This window comes from Sinohyriopsis cumingii, chromosome 4, assembly GCF_028554795.1.
Source record: "Sinohyriopsis cumingii isolate HCF-2022 chromosome 4, ASM2855479v2, whole genome shotgun sequence".
NCBI lineage: Eukaryota > Metazoa > Mollusca > Bivalvia > Unionida > Unionidae > Sinohyriopsis > Sinohyriopsis cumingii.
Window position 1 is genome coordinate 17638499 of NC_142964.1, and position 20619 is coordinate 17659117.

General features: G+C 35.1%; 1 protein-coding gene across 2 annotated transcripts in view; it reads left to right on the forward strand.

Moving 5' to 3' along the window:
- Positions 1–365: 365 nt before the first annotated feature.
- LOC149800698 (ras GTPase-activating protein 1-like) overlaps positions 366–20619 on the forward strand; it is a 120416-nt gene continuing 100162 nt past the window's right edge. For both annotated transcript variants that reach the window (XM_089954732.1, XM_089954733.1), the window contains exon 1: positions 366–703. In XM_089954732.1, coding sequence (XP_089810858.1) covers positions 516–703 — 188 coding nt within the window. In that variant the 5' untranslated portion in view covers positions 366–515. The remainder of the gene's footprint in view (positions 704–20619) is intronic.

The following is a 20619-nucleotide window of genomic DNA, read 5'->3' on the forward strand; positions in this document are numbered from 1 at the left end:
TATATTCTTAGCTTCGCTTAAATGTCTTGAAAGAAACGAAAAGAGAAGTATCAACGGAGAAAAACTCGCCCTCAACGAACACTAGCCTTAACACCGTATAATTGAAGGTGGAATTAAAGAAGTTATACAAATAAAAGCAGAAAATACAGCTAGAACCTTTTCTAACTTTAGGAATATAAATATTTCCTTGAAAACCGTGGCCATAGTATTGACAAGTTTGCTGTTAATTTCAGACTTACATACATTGTTACGTTACCTTTTTTCAACGCATGTGCTCAAAGGTCAATTCACAGCATTATTCAAACATGAACTTGGAGGGAAAAGCTTCAAATTAACAAGTTTATTCTACTGATAAAACCGTATCAACAATGATGCAAAAAGCTGTAGTCGGTGATCAATTGATGTTCCTTAAAGGTCTCCATTCACAGAATTTATGAATGAATGAATATAAAGGAATCATTCATCTCCGATGAAAGGTTAGGGCGGGCAAGGATTTCATCCAATCAGATTTCGGAATGATCTCTGGTGCGAATTCAAGGAAAATGGCCGACAATAACAGTACTTCGCTACTTGCAGCTGGTGGATGTAATGAAGATAGCGGTAATGTGGAAGCTGGAGAAGAAGATGACGTTTTTTCAGAGAATGCAGAATTAGTCGAGGAAACCGTTTATACTCATTCTTTGTGTGCTCCGCCTGAAAACCAGTAAGAATCCAGCATGTGCAATGTTACTCAATCATGAACGGCTACATTCATCATGCTCAGCTTGATGTTTGGCCCCATCACCCAGTGTGTTATCGCTTCCTGCAGGTGGAGTGATTAAGGAATTGTTTGTACATTCATATGTAATATATTCTATTTATGAATTATGGGTTGTCAGTGTCGTGTAGAGCGCGATTTCCCAGTCATCTTAAAGCTTCCTGACGCGGGCTGTAACTTTAAAATATTCAAAAGTTGAGTGTAACTCAGTTTTAAAATTAAGAAGTTAACACATAACTTAGAGTTTAACAAATTAATTAGGAAAACGGAGACATAGAAGAAACCATGACTGTCATATGCAAAACTTAACCCCTTGCACGAGACCAACAACTTCTTTTCAGCAACATTAAAAACGTACCATAATCGGTAGACACTTTTTTATCACGGCGGGGACTATTCGCACGGCCGCCATGTATATTAAACCGAGAAAGACTGTTTGCACATTGTTTTCAGAAGGCTTTTCTTACAGCCGTTCCTTACATAATTTACATAATGCTAGCAGTACATCTGAAAGGATTTACAAAGTTTATTAAAGTCAACTTGCTCTCGGCAGGCAGACTTGGAAAATATGAACTACACAAATATTTTATTATGAGGAAAACACTAAAATAAAGTATAGAATATTTTACAGAAATTGAATTATACTTATTAAACTTTTGTTTTAATATTGTTTGCATTTTAAAACCATGTGCAGATAATTAGGGTTATCAAAAAATGTAAATATATGTAGATTAGAAGATTAGAGAGTGCAGATATAGGTAGTGGACTAGTCCGAGTTTCCTCCTACTCTTTCCACTCCATTTTTGATATTTGGACATTTATCTTGGGGTGTAGGGTCAGAGTCCATTCCCTATTGAAAAGTTGGAATTCGCCAATGCCTTTTGTTGTCAGTATGGGGTAGTAGCTTACCAGCTGGCTTACTGACTAATACTTGGGATGGAACGTTGGTTAGGTTTGGCCATCACAGCAGAATTTGAAGAGACAGAGAAATAGATGAGTTGGAAATTCAAGGTCGAGAGAACAATAACTACATTTTAAAAAAATCAAAACTGTAATGAGCTGTAAAGATATGCTAAATAATAATACATACATACATACAAACCAATATACATACATACATACATACTGAAGTGACTAAGTTTTGTGCATTTATTTATATCCCTTTTAAAAAAATGTATTTATCATTCTCTCGATCTCGAATTTTCAACACGTCTGTCTCGAGAAATTCTTCTGTGACGGCCAAACCTAACTGCGGTTCCATCCCAAGTTATAGTCAGTTCCTAGTGATATACTCCTCACTAGAAGGTTTCCAGATGTTGTTCTAGCCTTGGGATGATGCTGCTTTCCACACATGTGTCAGCAGTTTAAAAACAAGGTCAATAATATATGTATATATAGATGTCCTGTTCTGACAGGGATTATTACAAAAAAGTGGGTGCCCTGAAGGATTTATTGCCATGGGTCAAAAGAAGAGGGTTTTTAGTTTCCATTGCATACCAAGTTCAGTTGAAATAAATTAATTACTAACGAGCGTCCAATAGTCAGAACTCATGTTGAGGTTAAAACAGCATAAAACTTCAATATGGAATAAGGCCCGACAACGTTGGTCTCTGCTGTCAGAAAAAGATGAAAAAAAAGCAGAGACCTACTTGTTGGTCTAATATAGGTAGAAGAGCAATGTAAATGAAACCTAGACTGTTCCTAATGATTTACTTGATTACTGAAGGATTTGTGAACACTTATTTTATCGATTTACCAATCAGTTGTCTATTTTATTGATTTACCAATCAATTATCATCTAGTGACCTTGAAATTAGTAACATGCATCAAGATATTTGACAATTCAACTTTTGAGAATGATTTGGGAATCCTTATTTTTGTCTGTATAAATCTTTTGTAAATACCACACAAACAGCTGTGGGTACTATACATTTGTGTCGGATCAATAATCACATTTTTTGAATGGGGATCCTCTTGTTGGTTAATCGTTAGAGATGAGTGCTTTTTATTTCCAGATAGACCATTGAAAGATATCACATGAGTTGTATTATTAACAAAGAGGTCAGATGAGTTGTATTATTAACAATTAACATCCACATGCCATAAAATCGGCATGCTTGAAAACAAGTTTTGAAAAGTTGATTGTTTACGGTTGGCAAGCTGACAAAAACTGGCCAGCTTAGGATCTGAAAGTAAGTGAATCCCAAATGCATTAAAGTATTGCAATAAAATGTAACTGATAAGTTAAAAAGTAAATATTTATTTCATATTTGTCAGAACCTTTAAATCACAATATTACGTCTGCATGAGAAAATGCGAGACTGACCTCAACAATGATTTCAAAATGGAAATGACAATAAAATAAATGAAAGAATCTATTGCCAGTTACATAGAAGAAGAATGGGCTGCATGTAAACATTAAGTAAAGGTACTGACATATATACTGTGGTGAGATCCCAGAGTACATAAACTGAAGAACATAAAATACTAGGAACTAAACATGACCCCTTGTCGCTAAAGAAGTTAGCACAGAACTTTGCTTTATGTGTTTTACCTGGACCATTGACATGACATTAAGTTTTTTGTATCTCTTTCAATTGTAAACTTGAGATTGCCTGAACTGAATTTGATCTTGTCACATGAGTCGAGCATGTAGATTTGTGAGTTCCTGACATCCGCCATCTTTTAAAACATTACAGAAAATGACTTGAAAAGATAAATGGTTAATTTGTTCATGTTAACCATTATTTGCTATGTTTCTGTCGTACCAGTTACTGCACAGTCCTTGATTTATAAAATATTCCCTATTTTTACCAGTATATTAAGTATCTTAGCAATGAATGTACTATATGCTCGCTTATAAGATGAGTCCAACTGCACAGACCCAGACCTGCATGTGCATTATGTTATGGCAGATTCTGGATATTTGTTGTTTGCCATTTGGCTCAATTTATAAGAGAGTATATACGGTAATTAATGCATATGAGAGGGAGAGGGTTGTGAGTGGTCAATGTCAACTACTCAGTTGGACATTACATTAAGGCTCAAATTAGATGTTCATTGTTATGAATTAACCTAAATTCTAATTAAAGAAAAGCAAATTTAAACCATGAGAATAGAAGAGAAGTTAGGAACAAAGAGCAGAATATAAGGAGGCACAGCTGAAATTAAATTTCATTATTTTAAATGAATCATGTTTTGGAAAAGATGGTAACTAAACTTCAAAAAAGAACAAAAATAAGGAGGCTTGTCATTTAGAATTCAAGTATTTCCTATGACTAGGAAGCATGGATTTAGCCAGCTTTTTCACATGTAATAATTTTCATGTTGTCGACTCAGAATATATTACATTTTAAGAATGAAAATATTACCTTTAATGTTCATAATTTGTTGATAGTAAGGAAGTTGTGTACAGTCGGCTCCACTTAAATGTATATCGTTTAATTGCATAGATCGCTTAAGTGCATAGCGAAAGTATGGTCCCATTTTATATTGTAAATATACATGAATTCCGCTTAAATGCATATTCCGTTTATATGCATAGCTTGGGTCCGGTCCTGAGGCTATGCATATAAGTGGAGTTGACTGTATATGGTTCTGAAAATGAATATTATATATGTATATATACACACAACTGAAGTTCAGATGATTCACTGGTAAAAGATCTCATTGGCAAATGGGTGATATACAGGTGGTCTTCCTTTATTATAGCATGATTTTGGATATAACACACTGCCATTATAGACACTCTGACCACTTTATAACAAAGTGGGCTGAAAGAAGACTAGGTGAAGTTTAGTGTTATATCTTTATTTCCTTTACAAGAATCCATTATTTAACAAATTCAAATTGTTCTCTACACACCTCGGCTGTCTGTTTTAAGCTGTTTACAATATATCACAGTTTGATACATAATATGGTAAAGGATTATGGACCATGACTACTACATTACAATGAAGGGGAGCTCTACCATCTTCTGTGGTCTCCATGTAGCCTGTTCATAAAGTGTTTGACATATAATCCAGGAGTCCTGAGTTTGAAACTCACCAATGACTGCGTAGTGTTGGCTACCTCAGTATGTTTTCGGAAAGGCTCTCACGTTCCATCAGCATGACATAGTCAGTAATATGTTAGAAAGTGTCACTAAAGCAATGAACCAGCCAAGATAATAGCCCCATTGTCCCAACTGTTCTTAATTCCAACTTTTCACTGTTAACAGATTCAGTTAATTGTGCTTGTTATTGATTTACAATACCAATAATAAAAACAGCCAACTCCAGTGCCAATTCCTGTCAAGTTGTCATTACCATGTCAGATTTTTGTGGACCCTTAGAGGAATAGTCAAGTTCAAGGTGTTGTCATTGATTATGCGTATCTGCGACACCAGTCCCTGTATTACTTTGTTCGTAATACTAAGAAATTTAAAATATAGCAGATTTGGTTGGTATTTTGGTTTATAATGGCATTCAACACGGTACATGTATTAGATATATAATGCCGAAGAAATTAAAGTTTAATGCCATTTCCCCAGACAGTGATGATAGGCAGATTAAGTAAACATTAAGAAGTTGTCCAGAATCTAGCATTTATATTCATACTGATTAATGATAAATTATACAAAACCTGAGTAATAAGGAACATTGCAGGTAAGACCATATATGTACAGGTAATTATCATCAGTATTATGGACACTTTGTGACCCTCTACCAACTGCATCTTCATCAATTGGCGGAGGGTTTTAATTCATTGCATGAAGTATCTCATGTAAATAGATGACATTAGAGGTTTTAAATATTTGATGGGTAGGCATGTTATCCTCACACCATTAGGAAGGGCAGGGTACTTGTTGTCTCTCAGAATGTATGAACATGGAAAAGTTTCTTATGAGGGTATCCTCACCAGAAGAGATGGTCTTTTATGCTTCTCCCCAGTGGTGCATATAAGGTAATGTGTGTGCTGTGATTAAGGAGTAGAGGTTAATGGTGTCAGGTTGATTTAATGAAGATTTCAGATTGGGTGACTCCTAAGAAGGGTAGGGTGCATCTCAGAGAGGGCAGGGCATGATCTCTTGGAGGGTAGGGGGAAGTGCCCTCAGATAAGAAGCTATATACAGCACTGTGGTTGGTGGTTGGTGGTGGTGGGGCAATAAAAATACAAGCATGCCTTAGAAATTGGCATACAGTCATGAGTAATGATTGTATTGGTACAGTTTAATTGTTTATTGAGATTATGTTTGCTTGAATTATGATTTTTTTTTAAATACTTAAATTTGTTTATATTCATGTGTAATGGATTAAGCAGCCAGTTTACAATTACCAAGACATAGCATTCTTGGTTTTTATCAATAATTTTTTTTCTGTCATTTTAGTCAACAACACTTTGGTCTTAAACCAAAAAAAAGCAAAACTAACAGAGTTTAGTAAAATTCAAAATTCACTTAATAATTTACTTTTCTTGAATGCAAAGTGAAATTTAAAAGGAACATACAGTATTGTGAGTTAAATCCCAGATTATCCATAAAGGTCCTTCACATGTCCAGAAGTTTAAAGTATTCCAAATTAATTCCAGGTCATAAATGTGCTGATGTCCCAGTAGTCTTTAATATGCTGATATACAAACAGTCTTCATATATCACAATGATATAATCCAGAAAGTATTTGAATGAATTCACAATAATCCCAAAATAGTGTTTTAGTCCAGAATGTAAATGAACGATTCATAATTCCAATGGATACATGTATTCTAAATAAATAATTCTTCCCAAATTATATCTGAACATAACTAAAGGTGATCTCACAAAGACTTATAGTAAAATAAGAATGAATAATTGTTTCTTTGATCTTCCTTATATACAGAATGTCAACTTGCTTATGACGTAACAAAATGCCATGGACCTTGGCCATTTCCAATGGAAATTTCCATCAAATGTGTAAACAAGGTCATATTGTTAGGAAACGAACTTGACAAAATCAGGTAGACCATAGAATTTCCAAGGCGTAAACCAAAATCCTGTACTCTAAATCAGTTAAACATGTTTATAAGTGAGCATTATCTTAAAGTATAATCAACAATCATGGACAAAAATTAGATATGTACTATGTTGTTTACAAATGATCCTTACAATTTACAATCATGTACAAAACATGCAATATAGTTATACATGAAATTCTTCAAATCAGAATATAACATCAAAATAGTTACCATACTTGTATAATCATAGGCAGAAAACTTTTTAAAAATTAATGGTTGTTTATGAGCAATCAGCTTTAAAAATCTTGTTGCCCAGCAGACTTTCATGTTTGCCTTGTAAATTACTGCAGTTACCCACAATATTACCCAAATTATTCAACAATTTCATATATACTTGACATAATTGCACACAATATGGTGCATGTTTCTCATCAACAGTCCTTCTAATAGAAAAATATAATACAAATTTACACATTTATTTAATCTGTTTAAGATCAGGTATCAAAAGATAATTTTAAGAATTTGTTTTTTTTATGCAGTCTTATTGTCCTTCATCTTTCTGCAAGTTAGTTACCCATGGCCAAAAATTTACCTCTATGTTTATCAAATTTTGCATTGTTCTGGGTTCAGGTTGTGGTTAATCCAATTATCTTGTTAATCCCTTGTCTAAACAGTCAGGAACTGTAAACAATCCATTGCAGACTTTGGTTTAGTTATGACCCAACAAGCTAGTATAATATGCAACAACAGTTGTGATTGGTTTTATTATTTAATCTTGCCATTTTCCTTTAGCTAAAGTTGGCTGACATGAACAGATGTCATATTCTGTATAGCAGGGGTCGTAAACTCAAATCACCATGGGGCCACATGAGAACAAGTATAGTGGCCAGAGGGCCACATCATCGAAATCTTTTCGCATCACCGAAACCTTTTCATACAGAGAAGTAGCTCATATGAAAAGTAGCCAGATGAAATGCTGGAAACAAGAAGTAAACATTGTAAGAAACAAAAATTTAGATAAAAACTGGCTGACTGTGAAGAATACAATTTGCATTTTTAATTATTTTACTAATTCTGGGTGTTGTTATGGGCTGCTGGGAATAACTCCACCACTGGCTGCATGCAGCCTACAGGCCATGTGTTTGAGACCTCCCCTGCTCTATAGCCCAGTTCAGTAAGTGCATCTTGAAATTATGTCCCTTGACATGCTGTTCATTGCCGACGATAAGAAAAGTATAAACTGCCACTTCCGGGGAGCAGTTTCCAGCAATGGCTAGGATACTTATTGAAAAAATAGATTGCAATTTCTTGTATGTGCTCTGTAGATAGACGGACACACAGGAACACATGGGATACATCAATATTTAAAGAGAAGGGGAACAAGATAACTTGCATGCTTTCTCAGCCCCAACCATGGGTAATTAATTATCAATCTCCTGAGCACAAAACTCCAAATCAAGACTAAAATTTTCAGATTGTATAAATTTATATAAATGGATGCTTACATGAAATATATCAATACTGGTATAAACTTTATGTCAGGTTATTGTGGAAATAATCATGTAAAATTAGAAAAGATACGCACATAACTTTGATTTAATTTGTACGTAAAATGTAGTATTATGAATATCCCTCTTTAAATATACTTAAAAAAATGTATTGAAGTAGTACTTAGTTCTTAATGGTTTTTAATACAATGCACACATAAATGTATTCTAGAAATCACAATTTAAGGGAACATAAATTGAACAGCATACAAAATCTGAAAATACTAATTCAATTTTTCTTTTCCTTTAAAAGTATCCAACTAACACAGACATTGATTGTTTTGACAATACTGAATTATGCATCACCTAATGGTTTTAGGTCTTTCCCACATTTAAAATGCCTGTATTTAATTGACCGTGTGCACTTTCATCTATATAGTTGATGCCTAGATGGCAAAAACCAGTCAAAGTTTGGTATTTCCCAAACAGGTTCATATATATTTTATTTCAATCTTAATACATATATATTAGTTTTCTTTGATGTACTCAATTAATTCGAACCCCATATTTCTTCACAAGCTTGCTGTTATTGTTGTTATGTGTAATTTGTATTTTCAAGATTTAGTTATTCATTACCAAAAAAGAAGGATAAGTGCTTTGGCAAATTTATAAATGACATTTGTTTCTCTATTTCTCCCGCATATTTAAAATGTACGGCCCCTCAAGTTTATGCAAAGTTTCCATCATTTGAAACAAAACTAGGGTAACCATTTATGTAAGCAAACAAACTACACATACAATTCAACTAAAATAAACTTTAAATCTAGTTCAAAGATTCATGTTATTAAGCGTGAAGTCCAAATTGTTTAAATGTGATCCAGTTTGATTGCAATAAATTATCATGTTTCATTGCAGTTGACTCACTTATAAATCTTAAAGTAAGAGCAAATGAAACATTTTACAGTTTATTTCCTGCTGAAAATCGATTTTGAAAGCATCAGAGGTTTTAAATCAGTCGATGTTTTACGATTCAAGTAAAGAATGGTATTTTTCAAAGAGTTTATGTTATGTACTTGTAACGCTTAAATTTGATGGATCACTTTTTCCTTTGTTTAAATCTATTGTTACAGTGCTCCCCGGAAGTAACTAATGTACGCTTGTTGCGAGAATGATAACTCTGCAGTTATTCTTTAAGGGAGGTAAATAATGAATGTTATCGAACTGGGCTAAAGCCTATGTCTGTTTCTTCAACAGACCAGTCAGGAAGACTAATAATAGATAATAGGCATTAAGTGTGTTAAGCCAATGATGAAAGATACTGCTACTATATGTTGGTGTGTTGTCAAATGGTGTATGTTAGCAAGTCTTGCTTTTTTAAGCCCTGATCCAAAGGGGCTTGTAGTATGGACTAATTACTTGATCAGATAATGAATAGCCCACACGAGGATTTGCGTGACCTCTTACTGAAAGCAGTCACAAATCACACGTGCATGGACTTACATGGAGATGATTCAGGCAAACTGCTGTAGGTCCCCAAATGGACTATTTTAATGGTCATGTCTGTTGCTGGATAATTTCTTACATCATTCTGTAATAATGCTTTTGGTTGCTAAACTGACCTTTCAGATTTGGAAAAATGGTTGCCCAGCATTCATTTGTTGGTGTCCCTTTTTCCTGGATAATATGATAAATCATAAATTCATCATAAGCAGTTTTGTACTGATGATTTCTGTTGCAAGGTGGTATGGGTTATTATTCTGACAGATGGTTGTCAGGTGGGACTAGTTGGACAGCTTGGCCGATTATGGGCCTGCATAATAGGCCCTCAGATAAACAACACTGTATGTGTGTGTGTACACTTGTTGTGGCGCAAAATGGAATAAGTTTATTTTATTTTTGCTTTCTAATCTAAGGATTTGCATAGTATTTCAGACATCCAGACAGTTTCTGTGTTGAAATTGTGATCAAAATAATGTTTATCTAGCCTTCATTTGGTTGGCACTATTTCAGTTGCCACTGGAGGCGAAATCCAGACTTAAGCAATGCAATTTGAATCATTGAAAAGTAATCCTTGTCAGATTGTTCCGGTACATTTCGACAGTTGACTTCTACTAATCTAGATTCTAATCAGTGCCTAAGACTGTGTAAAGCTATATTACCATTATGAGGACTTCTTGAATAACTAGAGCCATTGTGGTCCATTAGGCCTTGATATTTATGAGCAGTATATGTGTGGGTGGTAGCATGATCTTCTTCATTCACAACTATTTGGAGATATGCCATCAACAGTGAGGCCCAAATGGGGTATCTGAATCCATTCAGGAAATAAGTCAGATTCTGACAGCACTGTTGAAGTATAGATAACCTACCAGAATAGGTTCAGTTATAACTTCTCATTCACTTGTTTTCTTGACTAAGGCCTGCTTTCTCTCTCTCTCTCTCTCTCTCTCTCTCTCTCTCTCTCTCTCTCTATATATATATATATATATATATATATATATATATAGTTGCACACAGGTTTTCACACACTTAGTGAAATATATGTTCTTGTACAAGCAAATATAGAATGATGGAAAAATTATTTGGAGTGGGATTTTTCAAAAATGAATATTCTGGGTCCATCAAAGGAAATTGGAGCAGCCTTAATTAATATAGCCAAATCAATCCTGAGTTATCAGTATAAATATTTTATAATGTATTATATATTTGTAATATGACCAGCTTTCATTTATAATGTTCGTAATAATCCCACTATAATGCAAACATTAGAATCAATATTGGATGTGCGCTGCATAGTGACATGTGTTGCAAATGAATTTTTCCCAGAAAGGTATAAGTTTGAGAGTAAACTGCCCTTGGTGTCAGAAGTGGTGGTCAGATTCAGTAAAAAAAAAAAAAAAAAAACTGGTGTCAGAATGGGGGGGGGGGGGGTTAAATAAAAAACTTTGGTTTCTTGATGCACAAATGAGGGTAAAGGGTAACACTGACAAATACATTTAGATAAGATACATGTACTCTACCATGTCCCCCAGGATGTGTAGCAGAGCTTGATTTCGTGTAGTCACAGTACAAACTAATTTTCTTGCAGTTATAAATGGTCAGTTTACACTTAAAGGTTTTGCTCCTAAACATATATTTTTACATATAATTTATGACCATTTACTAATTGCAGTGTTTGGCATGCTTTTACAGGCTGTGTATGGAAACTACAGTTGTTTAATAATGTTACCATGTACAGATAGAGGTGTTTGCTTTTTTACAGTCCATATATGTTAACTAAATTTGTCTATTTAGTGCACAGCTAGTCGGGAGTTATGATTTGTGACTCATTGTGCTCTTCATTTCTTTTTGATTTTCTTCCTTTGTAATGACAGCATGATAACACCCACACGTCCAGTTGGTGCACATCGACATACTTCTGTAGAAATAAATGTAAAGATAGTTGTGGTTGTTCTGTGAATTATTTATTTTAGTATTTAGTTTATTTATTTATTTATTTATATATTCCATTACTATACTTGCATGAGTCAAGTGTCAGGCCTGAGATAAAATACGACTTTCTATGTTAAATCTATACTTTAAGATATGTTACATGTTGCTTGTATTTGATGAATCACGTTAGAAATATTCATTGGAAGGTTCTGTTAATTACATCATATATCAGGTCATTTTTCCACAAAACTGGGAAACTGAATATCGGTATTAGTAATTTGGAATGGTTCAGTTTTAGTGAATCTTCAAAACATTAGTATCACAATATTTTATCAAATTTTTTGTTCCAAAAGTTTACATTTTTGCAGCATTTGTATTATGCTATCTAAATAGAAATAATGTGTGTTGCCATTAGAAAAACGAACTGTAGTCACTTAAGCACTAAAGATGAATATTTCTTAAGACTTAGAGATTCAGATAAAATTATAGACAAAACATATCTCTATAGAGTGTTTTGTGTGCCATATATATTCACTTATTGTTTGGATTCAACTGTAAACTGCACACATCTAGATCTGCCATTACATGGATGCCAGCAGATCTGAATCTGTGCATTTTGTTTGGTCTATCAGTACAACACACAGTATAGACCGTGATATGCTGGCACATTACACAATAGCAGATCAGGATCAGTGTTGTCTTCACTTGTACCCTACTTATATACAATATATATATATATATATATATATATATATATATATATATATATATATATATATATATACACACACACACACGGTAAGACAAATCCATTGATTCTTTTCCATATGCTATCTTGATTTAAACAGTAAGTTTTGGGGGAAGGGGCAGAAGTCGTCATGGAAATTTAATAAAATCAGACTAGCTATTGAAGATTGAGCAATATTTACTTTAACAGTGAGTAATAAAGTTATTGGATTACAGACATTGAAAACTGCTAAGGAGATATTGAAAGAAAGTTGTACCTACAATATTGTAATAAAATCAAACAGTAATTTATAATCATTCAGAAACAGTTTACTGTATACAGAACTTACAAGACAACAAATGAGAAGGGAATAAAACAATATGTTAGCATTGAAGGAGTGGGTGGGTGATTATATTATGTAAAGGACTTTTAACCTTTGCTCTCATGGAATATGTACATATTAAGTAATACATACCATGAGGCCAACCAGTCCTAACACTAACCTCTTAATGCTGAGCACCAAACGAGGCAGCTGTTAGTACCATTTTGTAAGACTTTGGCATGACTTGACTGGGGATTGAACCCACGACCTCCCACATCCTAGGCAGATGCTCTAACCACTAGGCCACCAGAGCGGTTGATCAAAGCACTACTATCAATGCTAATGGACTGCTTGCAAATATTATTGTGTGGCACTACTACCATTGCTAATAGACTGCTGACAAATACTATTGCTGGCAATGTGTAAGGCACTACTGTCAATGCTAATTGACTGCAAGCAAATACTGTTGTTTGGCACTACTACCTATGTTAATGGACTGCTGGCAAATACTATTGCTGGCAAGGTGTAAGGCACTACTGTCAATGCTAATGGTCTGCTGGCAAATACTATTGTGTGGCACTACTACCAGTGCTAATGGACTGCTGGCAAATACTATTGCTGGCATGGTGTAAGGCACTACTATCAATGCTAATGGTCTGCTGGCAAATACTATTGTGTGGCACTACTACCAGTGCTAATGGACTGCTGGCAAATACTATTGCTGGCAAGGTGTAAGGCACTACTGTCAATGTTAATGGACTGCTGGCAAATACTATTTCTTCTAGGTGTGAGGCACACTGTATAATGTGATTACCATCATGGTGGTGGGTTCTCTGTGGATTCCAATATGAAGCTTTTACACATACCTTCCTTGTTCTCTTAGGTCTCACTGGACAGTTTATCTGGTGAATTTTCATCCGACGATGACCAATTACAGAAAAATGAGAATAATTTTACACTAAAGATACAAATAAAAACAAACTAATGATTTTTGTAGAAAGCATACATGTGAGATTTTGACTGCAGTAATCAGGTTAATTCCTGATGCAACTGGTGGTTTTTATACTGAACCAACACTGCCACCAACCCCTAAATTTTACATTCATTTTTGACAAGAAATAGCTATTTTGAATATTTTTCTGTGACAAGGCAGCTAAAAGAATCAGTATGTGCCTTATGCATGAATAAAGTTCACTAGTACTATAACAGATTAGCATATTTTTCATCACCCCTCAACCATCTAGATTTTTAGATATTTACCTCTGTAGCAGACACACATAAATACATAAACGAAGTCGACAGCTCATTTGCAGCCCAAGTTACGCATTTGATCTCCAATGCAAATCTAACTGTGACAGGCAGTCACCAACAAGCCAACCTATTTCCAAGCCTAACTCAAAGTAAATCTGAACCACATTATAGATTTAGATTATGTGTGAATTTATAAATGCTAGGTTTGTGATAATTAGGTTCATGCCTTCTACCTTAAAAATTAGGGGGTTGTCAAAATGCGAAACTATCCAGTGGGACCTTATGTTGCATCCATCTCAAACAACATAGACCCTGATCTGCTGTTGCATAATGTGCTGGCAGATCAGGCTGTCTGTTCTAATGAATAACCTACATAGACCCAGATTTGCCAATATAGAATGTGACAGTAGATCTTGGTCTTTGCAGTTTACAGTTGGATCTGGCTTACAGGCAAATATATTCTGTGCTTGATTATCCCATACAAACAGTGTTGTTGGCAGGTCTCTTGTCCAAACAGGATGCTGGTTGATTGTAAAAGGATTTTAAGCAACTATAAGTCTCATTCGATGGGACCACTTTAAAAGAGAGCATTTGTATGCACTTCTCTTGTGCATTGAAGATTATATTTGTAGCGTGCTTCTAACACAGGATAAGGATAGCGCTGATATACAATGTAGGATATAAATGTAGTGATATTTCGTGCAACCTTGTCAGAAGCTAAACTTAGTTACTAGTTTGGTGTCCCTGAGCAACTCTTTATGTCAGTATGGATGTCTCCATAGTGATCACCTTGGTGTTCATGAATATGTCTGTCAATATGTATGTCTACATAGTTATTACTTTCATGTCTGTGAGCATGTTGTCCAATACGTCCACCAGTATCTATGGCTACTGATTACCATGTCTGAGCATATCTGTTCACATGTCTATCAGTATGTCTAAATAGTGATCACCTTGGTATCTGAGCATATCAGTACGTATGTCTATATAGTGATCACTTTGGTGTCTGCAAGCATGTCTGTCCACATGTCAATCAGTATGTCTGTCTACATATTGATCACCATGGTGTCTGCAGGCATGTCTGTCCATATGCCAATCAGTACGTATGTCTATATAGTGATCACCATGGTGTCTGCAGGCATGTCTGTCCATATGCCAATCAGTACGTATGTCTATATAGTGATCACCATGGTGTCTGCAGGCATGTCTGTCCATATGCCAATCAGTATGTATGTCTATATAGTGATCACCATGGTGTCTGCAGGCATGTCTGTCCATATGTCAATCATTATGTATGTCTATATAGTGATCACCATGGTGTCTGCAGGCATGTCTGTCCATATGCCAATCAGTACGTATGTCTATATAGTGATCACCATGGTGTCTGCAGGCATGTCTGTCCATATGCCAATCAGTACGTATGTCTATATAGTGATCACCATGGTGTCTGCAGGCATGTCTGTCCATATGCCAATCAGTACGTATGTCTACACCTTATATTAAGATCAGTATTAGCATTTTTCATATTAAGCTCAAGATCGGTGATTTGAAGCTTTCTTTTATATGTCTTTCTACCGAAATAAAAGGCAGACTTCATAAAAAGTTGGTCTGTTTTACCTTTAAAATATTTATACAAGGGTCTGTGTTAGGACTGATAAATTGGTGGTTGTGATGGGTTGAGCTCTTGATTAGTATACAAGGGAAATTTTTTAATACAGGAGATGGTTAAATAAATATAGTTATATTGAAAATATAATGTACAATTTTTGTGCATCTGGTTGATTTGTTTTGTTCTTGCATTCTTATATATATATATATATATATATATATATATATATATATATATATAAAGAATACAAATCATATGGCAAATAACAATCCTTTCAAGTACTACAAGGGATCACGTTTGTCAGGGATTCATTAAGATAAATACAATAAAAAGACATGTCCGAGAAACTGAAAAGCTACACAAAAAGATCAGCCTTCATAGATCTGATTGGATGGCAAAGAAGCTGTACAGAGACTTATTGCAATTGCTCACAACCCCAACTGGAATTCCCAAACAAGGAAAGAAAAGGAATCTTACTGCATGTGCCGCCTTAGAATATTAAACCAAGAAGACTTGAAAAAGACAACCATGTACAAATAAATTATCTTGATGAATTATCCTGAATTTAATTTGCGCTTACATAAATTTTCATAAAATAACAGATCTCGTTATGGGTCAACAGTTTCTAGGTCAATGCAGATATTTTCCAGGATCAGCAACAAGCTGAAATAAACTAGTTGAAACATAGTAAAGTTAAAACGTTTAATTCCTGTAGAAACAGCCATGTAAAGTTTTACATAAATGTTTTTCTGTTTTATTTGTTTGTCTTGACTATGTTTTATATTTGCCTTTGAAAAAGGCTAATTAAGGAGTTGAAAGCACTCAGGCTAGTTAGTTACTAGTTTTGTTGTCCGTTTATTGCATTTGTGTGTGTGTGTGTGTGTATGTGTGTGTGTGTGTGTGTATATATATATATATATATATATATATATATATATATATATATATATATATATTCACAACACACCAGGGGCCCCAAGTGGCTGAGTGGTCTAAAATGCTCACAGTTACTGATCACTGCCATCTCACCTCTGTCTGCGTGGGTTCGAGTCTCAGGTTTGGCCAATGTGGGTATGTGAGAAAGCTTGCCAGTAGCTTCTCGTGGGTCGGTGGTTCTTTCCGGCGGTTTTCCCAGGCTCTTCCTCCATGATTTATACTGGCCGCCATGCCTATCTTGTGCTGTAAAATAGTGTTAAATCCGACGATGACACACCACTTCAACTTAAATATAATTATAACTGAAATCTTTAAAATATATTCAAGTGATAATAATAAAATATAAGAATGATGTCCATCAGACAGAAGCAGGAATTTAGAAGAAAGGAAAGACATCATAAAATTGGCAGTACAGAATGTTGTCCTGAGTGTATTTTTGCATAAAGGCTTTTTATCCAACATGTTTGTCTTGAGATAATTTTACAATAAAGGATTTTTGTCCAACACATGTGCCCTGAGTGTATTAAACCGTAAAGACTTTTTGTCCAAAATGTGTGTCCTGAGTATTTTTCACCTTTGCTTTTTTTTCTAGCATGTGTGTCCTGAGTATATTTGCCTTCTGGCTTTTTGTCCAATGTGTTGGTTTTTTTTGTGCCCAAAAATGTGTGATATGAGTGTATTTCGCCATAGGGCTTTTTGTCCAATGTGTTGTTGTCTTTTTGTGCCCAAAAATGTGTGATATGAGTGTATTTCGCCATAGGGCTTTTTGTCCAATGTGTTGGGTTTTTTTTGTGCCCAAAAATGTGTGATATAAGTGTATTTCACCATAGGGCTTTTTGTCCAATGTGTTGTTTTTTTTTTTGTGCCCAAAAATGTGTGATATGAGTGTATTTCGCCATAGGGCTTTTTGCCCAATGTGTTGTGTGTTTTTTTGTGCCCAAAAATGTGTGATATGAGTGTATTTCGCCATAGGGCTTTTTGCCCAATGTGTTGTTTTTTTTTTTGTGCCCAAAAATGTGTGATATGAGTGTATTTCGCCATAGGGCTTTTTGCCCAATATGTATATGCTGAGTCTATTTTACCTTGGCATTTTGACCATCAGGTGTCAACATGAGTGTCCTGGGTATATTTTGCCCGAAAGGCTTTTTGCCTAACATGAGTATACTGAGTGAATTTGGTCCTAAAGGTCTTTTTTGTCCAACATGAGTATGCTGAGGGTATTTTGCCCTTAAGGTCTTTTTGTCAAACGTGTATGCTGAGTGTATTTTGCCCTAAAGGTCTTTTTGCCCAACATGAGTATGCTGAGTGTATTTTGAATAGGATTTTAAATAGTTATGATAATCTCAGCTCTGGTGGTAGGTTAGTTGTCTGGTGGTAGGTTTGATATCTTGTGGTAGGTTAGTTGTCTGTGGTAGGTTTGATATCTTGTGGTAGGTTAGTTGTCTGGCGGTAGGTTAGTTGTCTGGTGGTAGGTTTGATATCTTGTGGTAGGTTAGTTGTCTGGTGGTAGGTTTGATATCTTGTGGTAGGTTAGTTGTCTGGTGGTAGGTTTGATATCTTGTGGTAGGTTGTCTGGTGGTAGGTTAGTTGTCTGGTGGTAGGTTAGTTGTCTGGTGGTAGGTTTGATATCTTGTGGTAGGTTAGTTGTCTGGTGGTAGGTTTGGTATCTGGTGGTAGGTTAGTTGTCTGGTGGTAGGTTAGGTGTCTGGTGGTGGGTTAGTTATCTGTGCTTTTTGCATCTCATTGGCAATAGTATTCAAGACAGAGTTGTCTCATCCTCTTACAATAGTAATTTACATGAAGCAAGTTATCTGGTCCTGCCCTTAGTTTGACTTTTGAACAGTGTGATTGATTTTGTAATGGGGGGCTTATGGCCTGGTGGTAATGTTGTTGTTGTTATTGTCTGTTTAATGTCATTTTTCAGCACATGATATGCTTTGCATGGTGGCCAGTGTATCTGGTGGATGAACAACCCAGGAAGAACATGGGAAGAACCACAGGAAGCTACTGGCAAGATTTCTCATGTTTCAAAATTGGCTGATCCCAAGACTCAACCTCATGAACTGAGGTGCGATGTCAGTGACCTGTAAAGGAGAGTGCTATAGACCACTCAGCTACCTGGGCAATGTTGTGTGTTTTCTTATATACTGTGTGTACTGGAGAATCTGGTATTTACAACCAGAATATTATTATAATGTTGCCAGGGATTTTAAAGATTTGATTTCATCTCACCCAACTCCCATCCTCCTTCCTGGGGTTTCTGTATTCACAGTGTTGATACTTTTATGAGGCTAATCTTTTCCATATAAATGGGACCTTTAATTTAAAATAATTTTTAATACCTTGTAGATGTTTGACAATATTTGTATTTATTTTCCTTTAACTCATTCGGCCCTGGAGGTTTTTGTCGTTTTCACCTGAAATATGAGTAGGAAAGACATTTTGGGGGCTATTTCAGAATACATTGACTTTCAACAGATTTTCCATGAGGCTAATGCCTAGTTGTATTAGAAACATCGTTTTCCATTGGTTATTTTGCTTGCGCATGAGCAGAAGGGTAAAAGTTGGAGTTCTTTTTTTTTTCTTCTTTTTTTTTTGCCTGATGGACCCATCATTTTCAATTGGAGACCAATTTTTATTCCAAATGCCCACCTTATCCTAGTTTTTGCAAAGGTTCACCTGTCTGTGTGCAGTTCAGACTGGTCTGCCTTAGATCTGAGGCCAAAAGGTCTAAAATCCGGACACAAAATTGGATTCCAACCACAAGTGAATTTAGGGTGGGAAAAAAAACCAGTCCAAAAATTAGGTTTTTCCCTCTGTATTTTGTAGTGCAACTAGAATGTGAAGATTATTTGGTATCATTGTAGAGTGATATCTGTCTGCTTTTTTGTAATACCACCCACTTTGGTGTATCTTAAAAGACTTGATGCTGCAGAGCTCGGAAGTAGGGTACAGCCTCATCACGCCTACAGGCGGGATTGGGGCTGAATGAGTTAATGTATTTTCTGAAAACAGTCTAAGTCAACCTGGTTCCTTGTTTTAAAATAGAAGTATCCGTGTGTTTGATAGCAGTTAAACAGAGATAAAGTTCACATAACTAGGTCAGAAAATGCTTGTACTTCCTTAGCATGAAACATTTCATGTGATCATCAACATTACTGATAATGAAAGTAATTTTAATCCTTTATGTAACATGTCATGAAAGATTTGCCCCACTTCTTTTTATTGTGGTTGCAATTTTGTACAGGCTGCCATGAGATAGTGTCTCTGTCTAAATTGAGGCCCTGCATGGGATGAAGTGTAGTTACCATACAGTGATTATCAGGAAGATTTCATTAGATGGATTATATTGATTTTTTTTTCAATTTTATGTTATCAAAATTTATTGGCCAATTATTTGTCAGTGTGTTTCTTTAATGGCTTGACACAAAAATATGATTGGTTATCAGTGTAAAAATTATTACAAGTTGACATTAATGTGTTACAAATTAGGTGTGAAAATCAAGGTATTGCCAACTTTAGATGCACTGTATATCATTTTTGCAATTACATGCAAGCCACAATCTTCCTATCTTATAAAATTAAACAGTATATCAGAAGTCAGTATGTATTATTAAATTCCAATTAATCTTCAAACAAAATAAAATAAATATCTTTGTTGACAGTATAATGTATGGTAGATTATGGGTAGTGCTTGTTAGCCGTATTTTTATACAGTGTATCATGGGTAGTTCTTGGCAGTATTATGTACAGTTGGTAATGGGTAGTCATGTTGGCAGTACTATGTACAGTGGGTTATGAGTAGTTCTTGCTGGCAGTATAGTTCTTGCTGGCAGTATTATATACAGTGGGTTATGGTTAGTGTATGTTGGAAGTAGCGTACAATGGGTCATGGGTATTTTTTATCCTGTGACTTAGCAACAAGTTCTTTACTTGACAAACAAGTGAAGTCAGAAAAGAAGAACAACTGTTGCATGTTTACTAATAAGTCGCTTCTGTTTTTGTGGAAGACCAAAACCCCATATTTTTACTATGTTACATAAAAGAATGCAAGCAATGACCTCTTTTGTGTGTGTATATCTGTCTGGTAAATGATGCTGCTTTGTAGTGTAGCACAAAATCCTATCA